General features: G+C 38.7%; 1 protein-coding gene across 3 annotated transcripts in view; it reads right to left on the bottom strand.

Moving 5' to 3' along the window:
- The window catches only part of LOC148952249 (rhodopsin-like), a 175,337-nt gene that overhangs the window by 42,762 nt on the left and 114,158 nt on the right, over window positions 1–18,417 (bottom strand). For all 3 annotated transcript variants that reach the window (XM_089088895.1, XM_089088897.1, XM_089088896.1), the window contains 2 exons: window positions 14,746–14,936; window positions 8,772–8,871 (listed from right to left, as the gene is read on the bottom strand). In XM_089088895.1, the coding sequence (XP_088945021.1) occupies window positions 8,772–8,871; window positions 14,746–14,936 (291 nt within the window). The remainder of the gene's footprint in view (window positions 1–8,771; window positions 8,872–14,745; window positions 14,937–18,417) is intronic.

The raw sequence follows: 18,417 nt of genomic DNA, 5'->3' as shown, positions 1-18,417 counted from the left end.
TTTCTGACAATAAAAATGTTTTATAATGATTTTTTTTTCGGGTTAAATATTTTTAGTTGATCGTTTACTTTACTCCCTAGGGAGCCAATATGCAATGAGAGTGTGCTCAAAAATAGAGATAAAATTTTCTATGAGTTAGTTTAGTTTATAATTGATAATATGAGTGTCAAGAACAAAAAATAATTGATGGATTTAAGAAAAAATCATGCAGAATCTTGTGACTTTGGAAATATGTTTGAACCTAAATGACCAGTTTCAAAAGTTACCAGTGCAAAAGAAAATATTCTTTCAAAGAATGCTTGACAATATCATGAAAAACGAAGCCCCATCATTGAATTATTGTATCAACCTCAATTTATTGACATACTAAACGAAACAAATCAAATTATATTATGGATTTGCTATTGAACATTACCTAAACATTCCATGTTGATTCAAAAGTCTATCTGAATGATTGTTTCACGAGAACAAAAAATAAGTCAACAATTTAAAAAAAAGTCCAAGCATGTTATTTTTGATTTTGAAGTGACACCACTCGATTGTTCTCTCTCTCTCTCTTTCTCTCTGTCTATAGAAGTAAAAAGAACATTCCTTTTTGATCGCAAGTTATTTTCTATTTGGCAGTGCAACAGTCAACAGTGAAAAAATGTACTACACCTGTCCACTATGTTTGTATACATTGGGTAGTTGGTCCTCCTGTGAGAATTGCACTGTCACAGATGAATATAATGAAAAGTTTAGATTGTGCAATCCATGCAAATTGGAAAGGGGATATGCAGTTTCTATTAAGGATTGTAACTCATGTCTTGAAGAAGTTTGTGATTCACATGTTAGAGATTTCCTATGCTCAAACTGTCACTATGATAAATGTAATCAGTGGGAAAATACTTATCCTAGTATGATTAGAAAAAAATCTCAACGAACATCTGGTTTACTCCTAAGAGACTGGTATAGTCGTGGATTTAAATGGTTTTGGCAAGAAGAATTTGATCCATCTTTCAATTGTCGAAACAGCAAGAGAGTATGGTCTCTACGTCATCATTGTAAAGATAATGGTAGTTATGATTATAAGCCTGCGGAGTTTTTTTTGGCTGTTAAAGAGAGTGATTCTTCATTTGAGAATTTCGTTTGTAACATTCCATCGAACAAACAAACTGAAACCCCTGAATTTTACAATATGAATGAAAAAACTGTCATTGACTTCACAAAGAGATATGATGAGAGTGAAACTACGTTGTATTGTAGTAAATGTGATCCTGACTTTTCCCTACAAGATCAATACATGGTGAATGCAGATGAACTACCACCACTAGTCGTTACCAACGATAATGAATACCTATATGTAGAAGAAGAAGGCTAAAGAAAACGAAAAAGACTTTTTTGTACATATATGTATTATTTATAATCAAATTTACAAACAGTATTAGAACAGTTTATTCTTAGAGCACTGAAATCAATATTATACAGAAAGGAGAGGGTATTTTCCACAGCGAAATCATTAAGGCGTGGATTATCAACGTAAATTTTGATAAGTTCCTTGTAGGTATATCCGCGACATCGGAAAACAAAATACAATAGTGCATGAAAGCCACAGCTTTTGGTCGTCAAATCTTGTACTCTATTCTGGTTTTGAACAATAGGTTACCCATTGATTTCAATATAGGTGCTAACTTGAGGGGTGTAGAATTTATATGGCAAGCCAAGAGGATCGAAAAATTCAATACTTTTTCTAGTTTGAAATATGCACAGCCAGTAACTAGTATTTCTTATATTCGAGGGACTGCTATTAACAATGATAATGGTATGGTTATAACTTTGAACTTTTTCAAGGAAATCGGAGGGTATAAACAGAACTTGTATTTAGACATGAACGAGTCCAAGTTAAAAACATCAATTATTTGGATTGTGTTCATAGTGCCAGGTTTAGTAGAAAACTACCGTCGGGGATAATCTCCCAATAGTTTTCAAATTGACTCAGTGATATTAAGGAGATACTTTCAGTCAAAGCGTCAGTGAATGTGCATTCTAAACGTATATTCCCAATTCTAACAACACGCATACCTAAAGTGCCCGACAAGTCTAAAACTATTACACCATGATTTTTTGAAAACATTGAATTGGTTATTCCATTTAAAAAAAAATTGTGAATCGTGATCTAGTTATTGCATAGCCAATTCAGACAGAGCTCTCTAAGTTTCTTTTTTTAACAAATGATAAAATGTACAAAGGAATTCCAATCACCTTGCACACAAGAGTGTATAAGCCAAACAAATTAAAACCGTGGGAGGATGCGGTCCAGGAACCAACGGCACTAGCACTTTTCACAAAGGCCAAGGCAAGTTTTGAGGGGATTCATCCATTGATAACTGACGAATCGGTATAACTACGAGAGCTGCTGGCAATGTGACGTTTATTGGTAATCGTATTGGGAACAAAAGTTTGATATTGTTACCATTCTCTCACAGTTTTTCCACTACCAATGCAATAGAGCTTATAACCTGTTGTTTTCGAACATAAAGAATTGCTGAAGTGAGACTGACATTTGTATCAGGTGCTGCAGCAAGTGTTTTTCTCAAAATGAAACTGACTTGAGCTAATTGTAACCTTATATCAATATTAACGTTGGGAGACGACCATTGATATATAATAAATATGTCGTGATTTAATTTTCCAACTAAATGATACTCTTATGACACTGCATCAGTTAACTCACCATCAGTATCGACATTCAATCTATATTCATAGGCCAGTGCCTGTCCTCTCAACTGCTTGTATGACTTTGGAGTCATCAACATAAATTGTATATAGCTTGCATAGTTTGATAAGTTATTGCCAGTGCTCACCAATGTTACTTTAAAAAGTTTTTGCTCCTTGACTATATTTGGTCTTGATGGGTCAGATACCTACAACAGTGTCGCCTCATAATAGCTTGTATAGTTTGATAAGTTATTGCTAGTGCTCACCAATGTTACTTTAATGAATACATTAATTTGTCTGAACAAGTTGCGTAGGATACAGTTTTCATAGGATAGACCGTCGGCAGCGGCCGGGGTAAGATTGTCAGACATTTTCTTTACCAAAACATTTAAATATTTAAACATAACAGTGTCGCCTACAGTGTCGCCTCTACCCTTTGATTGCCATAAAGTTTGCAATATTTCATATGATCTGTGAAAGCTCGTTCGGTTCTAAATGTGGAAATACACAAGGGACAATAATGACCTTTCTCTTTTCTCAAAATTTCAGATAACAGTCGACTTATTGAAGCAATGGGGAAAAAATAACCCTATGAATTTACATCTTTGGGGGGCTCAGAGACGATCAAAACCCATTTTTGTACATTATCTACCAACGGTGTCCTGACTGAATATTAAGCAACTTTTGTATTTGTTTTTTTTCCCAAACCACAAATTCCGTTTCATATTGGAGAACAACCACAGCAACCCTAGATTTTCATTTGCTTTTTCAAACATGGTTATTTCAATTTAAGGACGACAGATACTTGCCCTCTAAAAAATCAAAATTCACTTTAGGGGAATTTTCTCTAAAAATCTCTATCTGTTGAGATTTTTCATTGTTGCATCATTTTTATAAGGTTTATGGGCTGCCATTAAAAACGCATATTTAAAACATTGCACACCCGTGTCAAATTTAAAGCCCTGATATTCCCCCCCCCCTTTATCCGCAAATCAGGGTGATATTTTAGTGGTAACCTCTTCCCGCCCCCTAAAAATACTTTTTTTAATCTATTGAGATTCAGATCTAAATATTCAATGGATAAAATTGTGGACGCTTCGCTTCTCATTAAATGTATCCAAAGTGGATATTCACTTATTGGCCCACTTAAAAAAAGTTACCTTCAAATTCATTGAAGCACACACACACACACACACACACACACACACACACACACACACACACACACACACACACACACACACACACACACACACACACACACACACACACACACACACACACACACACACACACACACACACACACACACACACACACACACACACACACACACACACACACACACACACACACACACACACACACACACACACACACACACACACACACACACACACACACACACACACACACACACACACACACACACACACACACACACACACACACACACACACACACACACACACACACACACACACACACACACACACACACACACACACACACACACACACACACACACACACACACACACACACACACACACACACACACACACACACACACACACACACACACACACACACACACACACACACACACACACACACACACACACACACACACACACACACACACACACACACACACACACACACACACACACACACACACACACACACACACACACACACACACACACACACACACACACACACACACACACACACACACACACACACACACACACACACACACACACACACACACACACACACACACACACACACACACACACACACACACACACACACACACACACACACACACACACACACACACACACACACACACACACACACACACACACACACACACACACACACACACACACACACACACACACACACACACACACACACACACACACACACACACACACACACACACACACACACACACACACACACACACACACACACACACACACACACACACACACACACACACACACACACACACACACACACACACACACACACACACACACACACACACACACACACACACACACACACACACACACACACACACACACACACACACACACACACACACACACACACACACACACACACACACACACACACACACACACACACACACACACACACACACACACACACACACACACACACACACACACACACACACACACACACACACACACACACACACACACACACACACACACACACACACACACACACACACACACACACACACACACACACACACACACACACACACACACACACACACACACACACACACACACACACACACACACACACACACACACACACACACACACACACACACACACACACACACACACACACACACACACACACACACACACACACACACACACACACACACACACACACACACACACACACACACACACACACACACACACACACACACACACACACACACACACACACACACACACACACACACACACACACACACACACACACACACACACACACACACACACACACACACACACACACACACACACACACACACACACACACACACACACACACACACACACACACACACACACACACACACACACACACACACACACACACACACACACACACACACACACACACACACACACACACACACACACACACACACACACACACACACACACACACACACACACACACACACACACACACACACACACACACACACACACACACACACACACACACACACACACACACACACACACACACACACACACACACACACACACACACACACACACACACACACACACACACACACACACACACACACACACACACACACACACACACACACACACACACACACACACACACACACACACACACACACACACACACACACACACACACACACACACACACACACACACACACACACACACACACACACACACACACACACACACACACACACACACACACACACACACACACACACACACACACACACACACACACACACACACACACACACACACACACACACACACACACACACACACACACACACACACACACACACACACACACACACACACACACACACACACACACACACACACACACACACACACACACACACACACACACACACACACACACACACACACACACACACACACACACACACACACACACACACACACACACACACACACACACACACACACACACACACACACACACACACACACACACACACACACACACACACACACACACACACACACACACACACACACACACACACACACACACACACACACACACACACACACACACACACACACACACACACACACACACACACACACACACACACACACACACACACACACACACACACACACACACACACACACACACACACACACACACACACACACACACACACACACACACACACACACACACACACACACACACACACACACACACACACACACACACACACACACACACACACACACACACACACACACACACACACACACACACACACACACACACACACACACACACACACACACACACACACACACACACACACACACACACACACACACACACACACACACACACACACACACACACACACACACACACACACACACACACACACACACACACACACACACACACACACACACACACACACACACACACACACACACACACACACACACACACACACACACACACACACACACACACACACACACACACACACACACACACACACACACACACACACACACACACACACACACACACACACACACACACACACACACACACACACACACACACACACACACACACACACACACACACACACACACACACACACACACACACACACACACACACACACACACACACACACACACACACACACACACACACACACACACACACACACACACACACACACACACACACACACACACACACACACACACACACACACACACACACACACACACACACACACACACACACACACACACACACACACACACACACACACACACACACACACACACACACACACACACACACACACACACACACACACACACACACACACACACACACACACACACACACACACACACACACACACACACACACACACACACACACACACACACACACACACACACACACACACACACACACACACACACACACACACACACACACACACACACACACACACACACACACACACACACACACACACACACACACACACACACACACACACACACACACACACACACACACACACACACACACACACACACACACACACACACACACACACACACACACACACACACACACACACACACACACACACACACACACACACACACACACACACACACACACACACACACACACACACACACACACACACACACACACACACACACACACACACACACACACACACACACACACACACACACACACACACACACACACACACACACACACACACACACACACACACACACACACACACACACACACACACACACACACACACACACACACACACACACACACACACACACACACACACACACACACACACACACACACACACACACACACACACACACACACACACACACACACACACACACACACACACACACACACACACACACACACACACACACACACACACACACACACACACACACACACACACACACACACACACACACACACACACACACACACACACACACACACACACACACACACACACACACACACACACACACACACACACACACACACACACACACACACACACACACACACACACACACACACACACACACACACACACACACAATCGTTGTGGGAGACTCATCGTCTCCCACAACAGATGTAGGACAAATAATTTGACTTTCAATATGTGAATGGCTATTCCTGCACGTAAAAGAGTTTTTCCAAGCGTGACCAGAATCATCAAAAGCTATTATCCCAATTCACAGTTAGAATCTACAGATAAACAATTACCTCTCTTTTCAAGAAAATCTACTTTTGTCTTTGTAAAAAAGACGACATAACAAGTCCTTCAACCATGTTAGAAAGGCTCCATTAGTTCTCCAGATGAGAAAGAATATCCTGACAGTAAGAAGCTGATTTTAATCAGAAATAGAGAGCAAAGCTTCATTGAGCTTCAATAATTAAAAACAGTAGTTTGGAACTGTTATTAGATAGTAATGTTAAGGAATTTTCATTTTCTGAAAATGTAACGCATTTATCCCGCGAGATGTCAAGCTCCTAATTAAAGAGCCTTCACAAAATCCAGCGATAATTAAAGAAAAAAATAATGAAAAAATCAAACTCCGCTATGATAAAAGTGTGCATCATCTTAATTTATTGACAGTTACGGCTGATTCAACTCGGGTCGCAAATATTAATAATTTGCTTGAAAAAAATGTGCTAGAAAGCTTCAGATGATGATTTTAAACATCGATTTCCGGTAAGAGAGGAGAAAAAAAAGTAGGGAAGAAAAAGAAAAAAGATGAGAAAGGCTATGGAACAGCACTATTAAAGGCTAGAGGAAGATTCAGCAATAAAAAAGAAAAAAAGAAAATAAAAACACAAAGAAAGTTGTTCACAAGCTTAAAAAAGATGAGAGAAATCGTGAAGTTGTTATAAAGAAGACGAAGAGACCTGAGAAGTAAATCTTTACCCACGTGATTAGTAACAACAATGAAGTAAGCAATGACATACATTTAGAAACGTAGCTCCCCTCGCTTTGTTGAGATGAATTCCAAGAGAAAATGTTATCGAAAAAGCTGTGTTTGCAGTCCATAAGAAACATAAAAAAAAACAAAATTTAACATCTATTAAATAAAACCTTACAAAAGATTACAGTTTAAGCACAATTCAATTAAGCTCGGAGAGGCAGACACTTACCAGTAAACGGGTGAACAATGGCAAAGTATCTGTCCAGAGCAATCAGCGCCATGGTAATGATCGAAACAGTTCCACACAGAGCACCACAGAAACCATAAAGCTGAAAGAAAGCTGAATCTTAAAATTATCAAAAATCTACTGTACTACCCTGACGAACAGTACGGAGGAAAGATTGAATATCAATACTTTATAAATATTTACTGTATGGGATTAATCTATTTCTGATTTAAAATTACAAGAAGTTGAAACATTTATGTGGGACGACTATTTGCTAAATTAGTTTCTTAAGAAAGATCAATGAAAAGCTAATAATTAAAATAAATAAAACACTTAAAGGGTTTAGGAAAAATAATGTATTCTTTAAAAAAAAATTACATATATCATTAAACTTACATTTGTCAGCAAAAGGAGGATTTGTCAGTAAACGTAAAAATTAAAATGGAGTAAACAAGTATTAAATACAAGTTCCCAAAATAGTTTTGTGTTCCCAAGTTCCCAAGAACAGTTTTGTGGAAGGGAAGGGGAGACGTCTCCTTTGAATTATGCCTTGGGAGGAGGGAACAATTTTACTCCGATACTAAAAAAATAGTGGACGTTACATTTTATTTTACTTCTTTATGTTTAATTTGCGAAAGGCTTCGCTTCTAGCTACTGAGTATTCACACAACAATTTGAAAGTTTCCGAATAACGTGATACTCATCGATCACCGTTTTATTTTGCACGTTACAAATAAATGATTTGTCAGAGGGTTTTTGCAACAATTTTATGCTGAATGCCCTCCCCCAAGAACCCCTAGCAGAAAATATTACTCCCCTGACATTCCCCCCTTCGATAATTTCCCCTCCTGCTAATTCCTCCACCTATCACGAACAATTTTAACTAACCTCCTTCCCCCATACAACTACTCTATCCATGGATAATTACCCTGGAAAAATCCTCTTCTCTGACAGACAACTACACTCCCCTCCACAAGAAAATTTCCTCCATATTTAAAATTGAGCAGTCAAAGGGAAAGTACAATAAATAAAAAGAATGAAGAAAAGAAAGGATATTGGGATATTCTACCCGTAATAGAGGTAGAATACTACTTCTTCTACATCCACAGCTCACTGCAGAACCAAGTTGCCTTAGGCCAACAAAGCTACGCATGCTCCTCCTCCATAGTAGTCCATGTAAAGCCTCCCTCTTTACACCCTCTTAAGAATTTCCAACTTCGCTTAAATCCTTCATTAGGGACCCCCCCCCTCCAATTTGTGATTTTCGTTTGGCCCTAGATGGCTGGCCAAAAAGGACGACGTTTGGCAATCTCCCATCCTTCATACACAGAACATGTCCTAGCCGTATCAAAATTTCACTCAGCATAGCCCTAAAAAGCAAGATGTAAACATAGTCAGTTAACTTACTGTTTGAAATATGTTCAGTCAGTTGGGTACCCAAAACGATTCGTAAGTAACTGCTCTGGGAAACATCAAACACATCCTCCTCCATCTTTTGGAGCACCCACATTTCAGAACCATACTTGACCACTGTCATCACTGTAGCTTCAAATATTCTAATCTTGGTCCGCAGAGTGGTCTTCCTATTATTGCAAACTTTTTTCAGCTGTGAAAAAACACCCTTGGCCTTGGCAATTCTACTTGTAGCATCTTTACGGCACATCTCCCCCCATCTACACTAGTAATGCAACCAAGGTAAGTGAAGCTATCCATAAGAGTGATCTTCTCGCTACCAAAATCTCTCTTTAATGTCACTTATTCCTTGTCTAAGCGACTTAGTCTTCCTAACAACAATTTCTAAGCCTATCGTTGCGCTCCGAGCTTTCGAAAATCCAAAAATCATCCATTTTACTAGCAATTTCATCTAGAACCTTCAAATCATCTTTATAATCTAAGCATAGGAGAGTTTTACTTCCCCATTTGATTTCGTGTTGTCTCATTGCCTTTGCTGTGTTCCTTAGGACAAAGTCCGTCAAAATTATCCTTATATATGGCAATAGAACGCAACCTTGTTTAACTCCTTAATAAATACAAAGCCAGCTACTCAGCCGGCTACAAACCTTATTTCTCATCTTAACCGCAAGAATTTTATCTCGTACCACTAACAAATTAAATATATTTATTTGGTAAACTATACAAGGATAAGACCTCCGGTAAAGCTCTTCTATCGGCTGAATCAAACGCTTGCTCATAATCCATAAACCTGAGAATTAAAGGAATAAAATGACTCAGGCACTCGACGCATCCTTTCATTTTCCTAAAACCTCACTGTTCTTCGATTAAAATTGCCATAAAACATCTTTAAGTCTAAAAAGTATCTTCAAACTAAGTAATTTGCTTCCTACAGAAGCCAAGCTAATGCCTTTATGTTAACAACGCTCATTACTATGACCTTTCTTATAAAAGGATTTAATTAAAGTTTTCCTGAAGTCACTAGGTACTTAATCTTAAAAAAAATCAAATTTATAATATTCAGTAATTTATTTCTAAATTCATAGTCACCATGCTCCAAAAGCCCATTTACTATTAGCACCTGCGGCCTTATAATTTTTTCATCCTCTTAGTAATGTCTCTAGTGCCTGCTCGCAAAATAAATCTTCCTTCACTTCCACAGTGTCAGAAACTTTTTCATTCTTTTCTATTTCATTTCCTGTAGCTTTATCACGTTTAGCAGAGTCTCAAAATGCTACCCGAACTATCTTTAACCCTGTGCTTATCATTAATTGTGACCCCGTTCATATCTTGAACTGCGATGAGTCCAGATTGACTATTCCCTCTCAGTTCTGTAACGTGCAAATTCAATATTTTACTATTTTTATCCTGGAGTCTAACAAATTGATATCCAGGATAAGAAATTGTTATCCTGGAGTCTAACAATGTCACAATTTCCTGGAGTCTAATAATTTTTATTCCTAAGAATTACAGCAGTCTATTACTGTTTTCTTTTCTTGCACCAAATATGCCTAGACTAGGATACCATATACCCCCATTACTGCCAGCCAGGGCATTCAAATTTCTTAACAAAAATACCCTATTTCTGCCTGGGATTCTGTCTATCTGTTCTTGTTGCTGTAAATACAATTTATTTGAGTCTGTACTATCTCCATCCGTCCGTTCTTCCTTACTCATCTTGAGCCCTACTTCCTGCCTATGCAACCCATCCTTTGTGTCTGAGTAAATAAGTTATATATTACCGAATCTAATGTTCCCTATTACTGGAATATGAGTTTCTGATACTCCTAATAAACCTAGTTTAAAGCGTCTGAATTCGTCAGTAAAACTGTCAATACGATAGTTGCTTTTAAAAGTTGTAATATTCCATGTTGCAGTTTTCACATTATTTAAATCTTTGAAATTATTATAGCCTAAGGAAAAGCAATAGATTCCAGCCAATGCAAGACAGGAACTAAAATCTACAGGTGCCATGACTGTAAACAAGTGAAATCCTAGGCTCATCTTGATCCCAATATTTGGTGATGCCTTTCTATGAACTAGAGTCCAAATCCTGCACAAGCAATCTCAAGCCTGATACCTCTGACTCGGTTGATATTCTTACACACAAACATTATACTACTATGGTGAGGCAGCCCATAAAAATAATTTAGCTATTAAGAGGTTTTTCAGCCCACCCAAACACACAAAATCCAGAAGAATTGTCCGTCAATCAGAATCCAGTAGAATGCTGTATCGTTTACAAGGTTATAATTTCCTCGAAGGGCGCCACTCCTCAAGGCTACCCTGCGGCACCGTTTGAAGTCACGGTTCTGGTTAGGTTAACTCGTGATAGGTCCACCCTGATGCCACTTTCAAACCACGCCAGCATGAGTTTCCTTCCGGGGACAGGGACTGGGGAAGGAGCTTTCATTCGGACACGGACAGATCCTCCAACGGGAACGGAGTTTTCATTTTTATATTTTTTTTCTTTTAATTCGTTTTTGGCATTTTTGGGGGTTGAGTTATCATAGCAGAGTAAAAAAGGGTTAAAGTAAAAAACCATATATTCCACCTGTGTTTTAATTTATAGGTAGAATATTCCAGAATCCCTTCCTTACTTCATTCCTCTTATTTGTCTTAGTTTCCCTCTGGCAGCTCAATTTTACACATGGGGAATTTTCCAGGGTTTAACAGTATCTCAGGGATAATTTTCCGGGGGAATTTTCCACGAGAGGAAGGGGGATCATCCAGAAGAAATTGTTGGCGGGGGACTTTTCGCAGTGGGTTATCCAAAGGGAGGGGGAGATTTTCCGGGAGAATCAGCTGGGCTTCTTTGTAATTTAGAAGTTAAGAAACAGTATGTGCATCATCTAGAGGATATACTTTTCATATTGGTGCCAAATGCACAACAATTACTACGTCTGTACTTATATCTACAAATTGATTACCGTCAGCAAATTTTAATTATTTTAGATAATGAAAAATACTCCTTAAAATATTTAGAATTTTGATGAAAATTACACCATCCAGTCTAGCATGGGCGAGAATCCTAGAATGACCGTTTTAGTCTTTTGTGTATGAAAATACGCAATTAAGCATGAAACCTCACAAAGTAAATCCTAGTGACCAAAGAGTTCAAAGTTTACTGCTAGATTTTACAGATATATTGGGAAAGAGGTATAAAACAAACAAATACCTCCCTTTCATTAAAGAATATTTTTGAACTAATTGCTAACATAAGGGGCTGTGAGGCGGGGGCAATCCCATTCTTTCGGATCAAATTTCGATGTAAATAGAATGTTAATCATATTATTACCTTCAAATAGAAATGGAAACGGTTAAAAACTGGTTTGTAAATAATTTTTTTTTTACATAAAAAAAGTAAATACAAGTATAAATTATCCTATAAATGAAGGACACTGGGGCTTCCCTAGATGCGAAGCTCTTTACGCTAAAGAATATCAAAGTCTTCCTTTGTGAGGGTCATGGTTCTTCCGCTTTAAGATGTATTTGAAATGTTATGTCAAGGGAGTAAAGATGCTGGACCTAAACTCTAACGAAATGAAAAAGAACGTTGGCCGACCAATTTGAAGTTCACAAAGGCTAGATATAAAAGCTCGGCAATGTAACACGAGCCTTAGCTATTCTCCTTAAGACTGTCTATAGGGTTTGTTATCACTAGGTGTTTCCCCATATTAAAAGCAGAGTTTAGTCACGTCATAAGATCAACATGTATAGTTTTCTTCTTTTTTTTACTACACGTGCATAAACACCCCGACGACCTTTACTTTTTGTTCAATGTATTTTTTATTTTTCGTCAGTTTAGATCTAGAAACTCAAAACATAAAATCAACCTCAAACTAAACTATATTGTGACAGTAAAACACAAAGTTTATTTATTGCCTTACATGTTTGAGAGTAAGTTACATCTTTATGCATCTCTTTTTAAAGTTTGTTTTATTTACAAAATTTTTATTTCATATACCCTTTTCAAGGTACTAAAGGAGTGACGGCCTTCGAGATAAATGTGGTTAAGAAACTAACGCAACTTTGCGCAGCTGTGTTAGGCTCAGGCGTCTTTGTGCTGTGATTACTTGTACTTTTATATTGTCCTTAGCTTAGGGTCCGTTAGAAATCAAGTAGAATGGGTTCTCCAATAAAAGGGAAAAAGTTCTGAAAAAAGCCGTATATCTATTAAAATATGTCTTGAAGCGTTAGTTTACTTTCAGTTTTAAATTAAATTTTTTAAAGGTGCCCTTAACTGAAGTATAGTGGGAAGTCGAGTTGTAAATAAGGGCACCAATGGCCTAATATTTGGTTTAGGAGGCGTTATTTTGGTTGTCGTTAAAACGTGAATTTCACATTAAATTTTGTAAAGTTGTATCTCTTTCCCTACTATAAATTCTATTAAAGAATTCAAATAAACGGCTCTGTTAAAGGGTGTACCAAAATAAATTTTTGTTATTTGAATTATAGCTAGCACATATCAGTCATAGTTGAAGGAAAACTGACGAAGATACCCCGATAATATCAGAAAGTTTACCTTACAGGCGACCGGTCCTAAAGTCCATTTACCATGAAGGCTATTCACAACTAAAACTGGAAACTGGCTGCAAGCCATGAGCATGTCGGATAAAGCAAGGTTTGCAGTTAAGACATCTATGCCAGTACGTGTAGAATGACGTCTTCCAAAAAGTATTAACACCAAAGAATTTCCAACAAGAGCAAAGGATCCTAAGTAAAGGAAAAAAAGCTATATGTCATATTTAGCAAAAATCCCTGCTTTTCAAATCAGTAAAATTGCAGAGGATACTTTTTATTTAAATGAAACAAATACAGGGAGCTTATCTGAGCTCACATGACTCCTTGAATTTGAACCACCGCAAAAAATTAGGAAAAGGCTAGAAGAGATAAAAAGACAAATCTTCACGTATTTGTATCATGCAGTTAAGTTTTCCAATTTTTCTACGTTGGAGACACGTTTGATGGTAGCCAAGCTGATCTGCAGATACAATTAGACATTGGCCAGAAACGGAAGATTGGAGTCAATTTGAGATTTTGAAGTTGGTAGTTCGTAGTTGATAGCTTCGTAAATATATTTTTTATTTTTGTTTGATTATCCTTTGAATTTCTGACCAGTGGTGTGTTGTGGTGGTCATTTATAACAGGGGATAAGTGTTAACTTCTGGCCCCAATTAGCAGACAATTTTCCTTTTATCGTAGTCTCTTATTTCCTCTCTAAGCTCATTGTTGGGCCCCTGTCTATAATTCAATAGTAAAAAACAATGAAATAAAAATGAAATAAAATAAACGAAAATTTTTCGGTATATGAGGGGAGCTTGCCCCTCATCAATCCCTCCCTCTGTACGCTAAAGTTTTTTAGTAGGCCTACTTTACGAAAGGTTCTTATTCCAATTAAACTGCCCTTGTGTTTCAGGATTTGTTCGTAAAGAATTGGGACAAAAAGTCATACTTTAACATAAGAGCGAGGTAGGAGAGGGTAGCCCCCCTCATATTTGGAATAATATCTGTTCGTTTTAAGTTTTAATTGTGCTCCTTCCTTCCAGTAGAAAATTTTTTCTATTGGACTTCTGATGGTTTTTCAAATGGTGCACTAAAATTGACGGAGAGTTCCTCCTGCAAAAATACCCCCGGCAAACCTCCCGGACAATACCCTCCTCCCTTAAGGTCCCAGGAAAATTTCCTGCAGGAAATCTCTCCCCCCTCCAGGGAAAACTGTTCTCACTTTCATTCGAAAAAAAAATTTTTCTTATTTAATTTTTGATCTTTTCCAAATCGTGACGTAAATTTTCTCCCTGGAAAATTTTTCTCAGAGAATTTCCCTAATGGAAAATTACCCCTTTGAATATTCCCCTGCAGAGAATTCCCTCCCAAAATGTCAGTATATTTCCCAACAACAAATATTATATGTAAATAATGGGCAAATAGTTCAACTTACAGCCAGTTCCTCAGGGGCCATGTAAGGTCATGCCATCTCCAGAAGCATAGTTATTGGGCCTTTCAACTATGCTGGACAAAATGGTCATCTAAAATTTCTTGATCGGACGTCTTTGGGAAGTAGAGGTGTGGGAGGGTGGGAGGGGGGGTACCTCCAATGTTTTTGTTCACTTGAGAAGGAAACTACGACTCTTAATTTCTGTTTGGATGGGCCCTCTCCCAACATTCTAGCACCATTGGTTCGATAAGACTAGCCCAGGAGAAAAGAAAAAAACAACAAATATACAAACATGCATGATCTTTCCTATGGCAAATACGTGAGAAATTCCACCTTTTGTAGAAGGGAGTAGAGATGCCTCAGGAGGTCGTGACAGCACACCAAATATGGGCATAGAATACTGACAGCACACCATATATGGGCATAGAGTCATTAGGGAGAACACGTGGTTAATGGGGTCAATGACCTCTTTTTCCAAGGTCGATTTATTTGATGTTTCTATGTGTAATAACTCTGGAACGAAGATTGCACATGCGCATTGAATTCTAACGGGAACAATGTTATTGATCTAGGACTCGAGGGGGAAGTGAATTTCCGAGAACTTGATTGCGTAATCGATCGTGAATGTTATGATCCAGAAATAGTATTTGTTGTTGTTACTCGATCCAAATGTTATGAGTTTCCCGGAAACAGTTAGATCACGTGTTTCCTTCTCAGCCAATCAGAGGGCTTGTTACATCCTCCTTCTCAACCAATCAGGGGCCTGCTTACATATAATTTTCCCCATTACATAACAATTCGCCCTTGAGATTTCATATATAACAGACATGCAATGTGATTAAATTATCAGAAAGTATTTTGACATAGTTGATACAACAATGGATAATATTGATTAATTAGAAGCCTTGGCAACTACAATTTACCATGTAAGTTCCGTTTTAGTACATTTTCAAATAAAATTATTTTCCTTGGACATCCTCCAGTATATTCAGCTAAATCGTAAATATATTCCTTTACCCCAAACCCCCCCCCAAACCTTACAAACATCATTATAATCAATGGAAAACATAAAATATATTCTTTTTACCCTAACCCCCTCCCACCAATGTTTTAAAATCCCAAATTCTCGCAAAAATAAATACCATTTCGTTAAATTCCTTCCTTCTATATCCTAGCTAAAAGCGACCATTGACTTCTGTCAATTTTTAATGAAAATGCCGCTCTGGTTTTGACATAATGCTCTACGCGAGGTTAAAATTAGCTGTCACCCCTTTTCCTATGTGTTTACGAGCGCGGCAGCCAAAGTCAAAAAGGAACTGTTTCTTCGTCAAAATTAAATACATAAAATATTTTCTTTTACCCTCAAAACCTAACCCCCCCCCGCAATGTTTTAAAACAAAAATCTCGCAAAAAGAAAAACCAATTCGTTAAATTACTTACTTCTATATACTAGCTAAAAGCGACCATTGACTTCTGTCAATTTTTAATGAAAATGCCGCTCTGGTTTTGACATAATGCTCTACGCGAGGTTAAAATTAGCTGTCACCCTTTTTAGAGCACTTCCTGTAAAAGGTTTCTCATATCGAAATGGTTTGTTTTTCCGACAAATTAAAACGGTTTTAAGCAAAAAGAGATTGCTGTATATTAAGCTTGTAGTTTCGTACCCTTGTATTTGTCAGAGAGCCGTTGAAAGAGATTATTTTCAAATTAAGTTTAACAATATATTTATAACATTATGTGAAAGGGGGGAGGGGGCAATACATTGCTTCTAACAGCTTCGTTTTAAGTAAAGTATGTAAAGGGGGCGCTCAATGCCTTCAAGTCTACCGCCATCAGTGTAAAATGAAAACAAAGTATTTGTTCACATTAACAGTAAGGGCCTTGTATTTGTCAGAGAGCCGGTGAAAGAGATTATTTTCAAATTAAGTTTAACAATATACTTAGAACATTATGTGAAAGGGTGGGGGGGGGGGGGGGGTTACATGCCGAACGACAAGTGCAAATATTGTAAAATGAAAACAAAATGTTTCTTCGCTTGTGAAGTAAGAGGGATGATTAGCTGTGTATATATTTATAACCTTTGACAAGAAAACTAATGTGTAAATATATGCGTTGCGTCTATTGGCATGTTTTTAATTTTTTTCAGGCTTTCTTTCGATAAAGTTTCTTTTATATTCCCGGGAGGGGTGCGTGAAAACTATGCTTTTTAACTTTGATATGCAAGGCTAGAAAGAAAAGTCTTTAGGAGTTGCATGAAGC

This window comes from Artemia sp. Qi Xiang Cuo, chromosome 5, assembly GCF_049724085.1.
Source record: "Artemia sp. Qi Xiang Cuo chromosome 5, ASM4972408v1, whole genome shotgun sequence".
In the NCBI taxonomy this organism is placed as follows: Eukaryota; Metazoa; Arthropoda; class Branchiopoda; order Anostraca; family Artemiidae; genus Artemia; species Artemia sp. Qi Xiang Cuo.
This window is presented reverse-complemented; position numbering and strand designations above follow the sequence as displayed.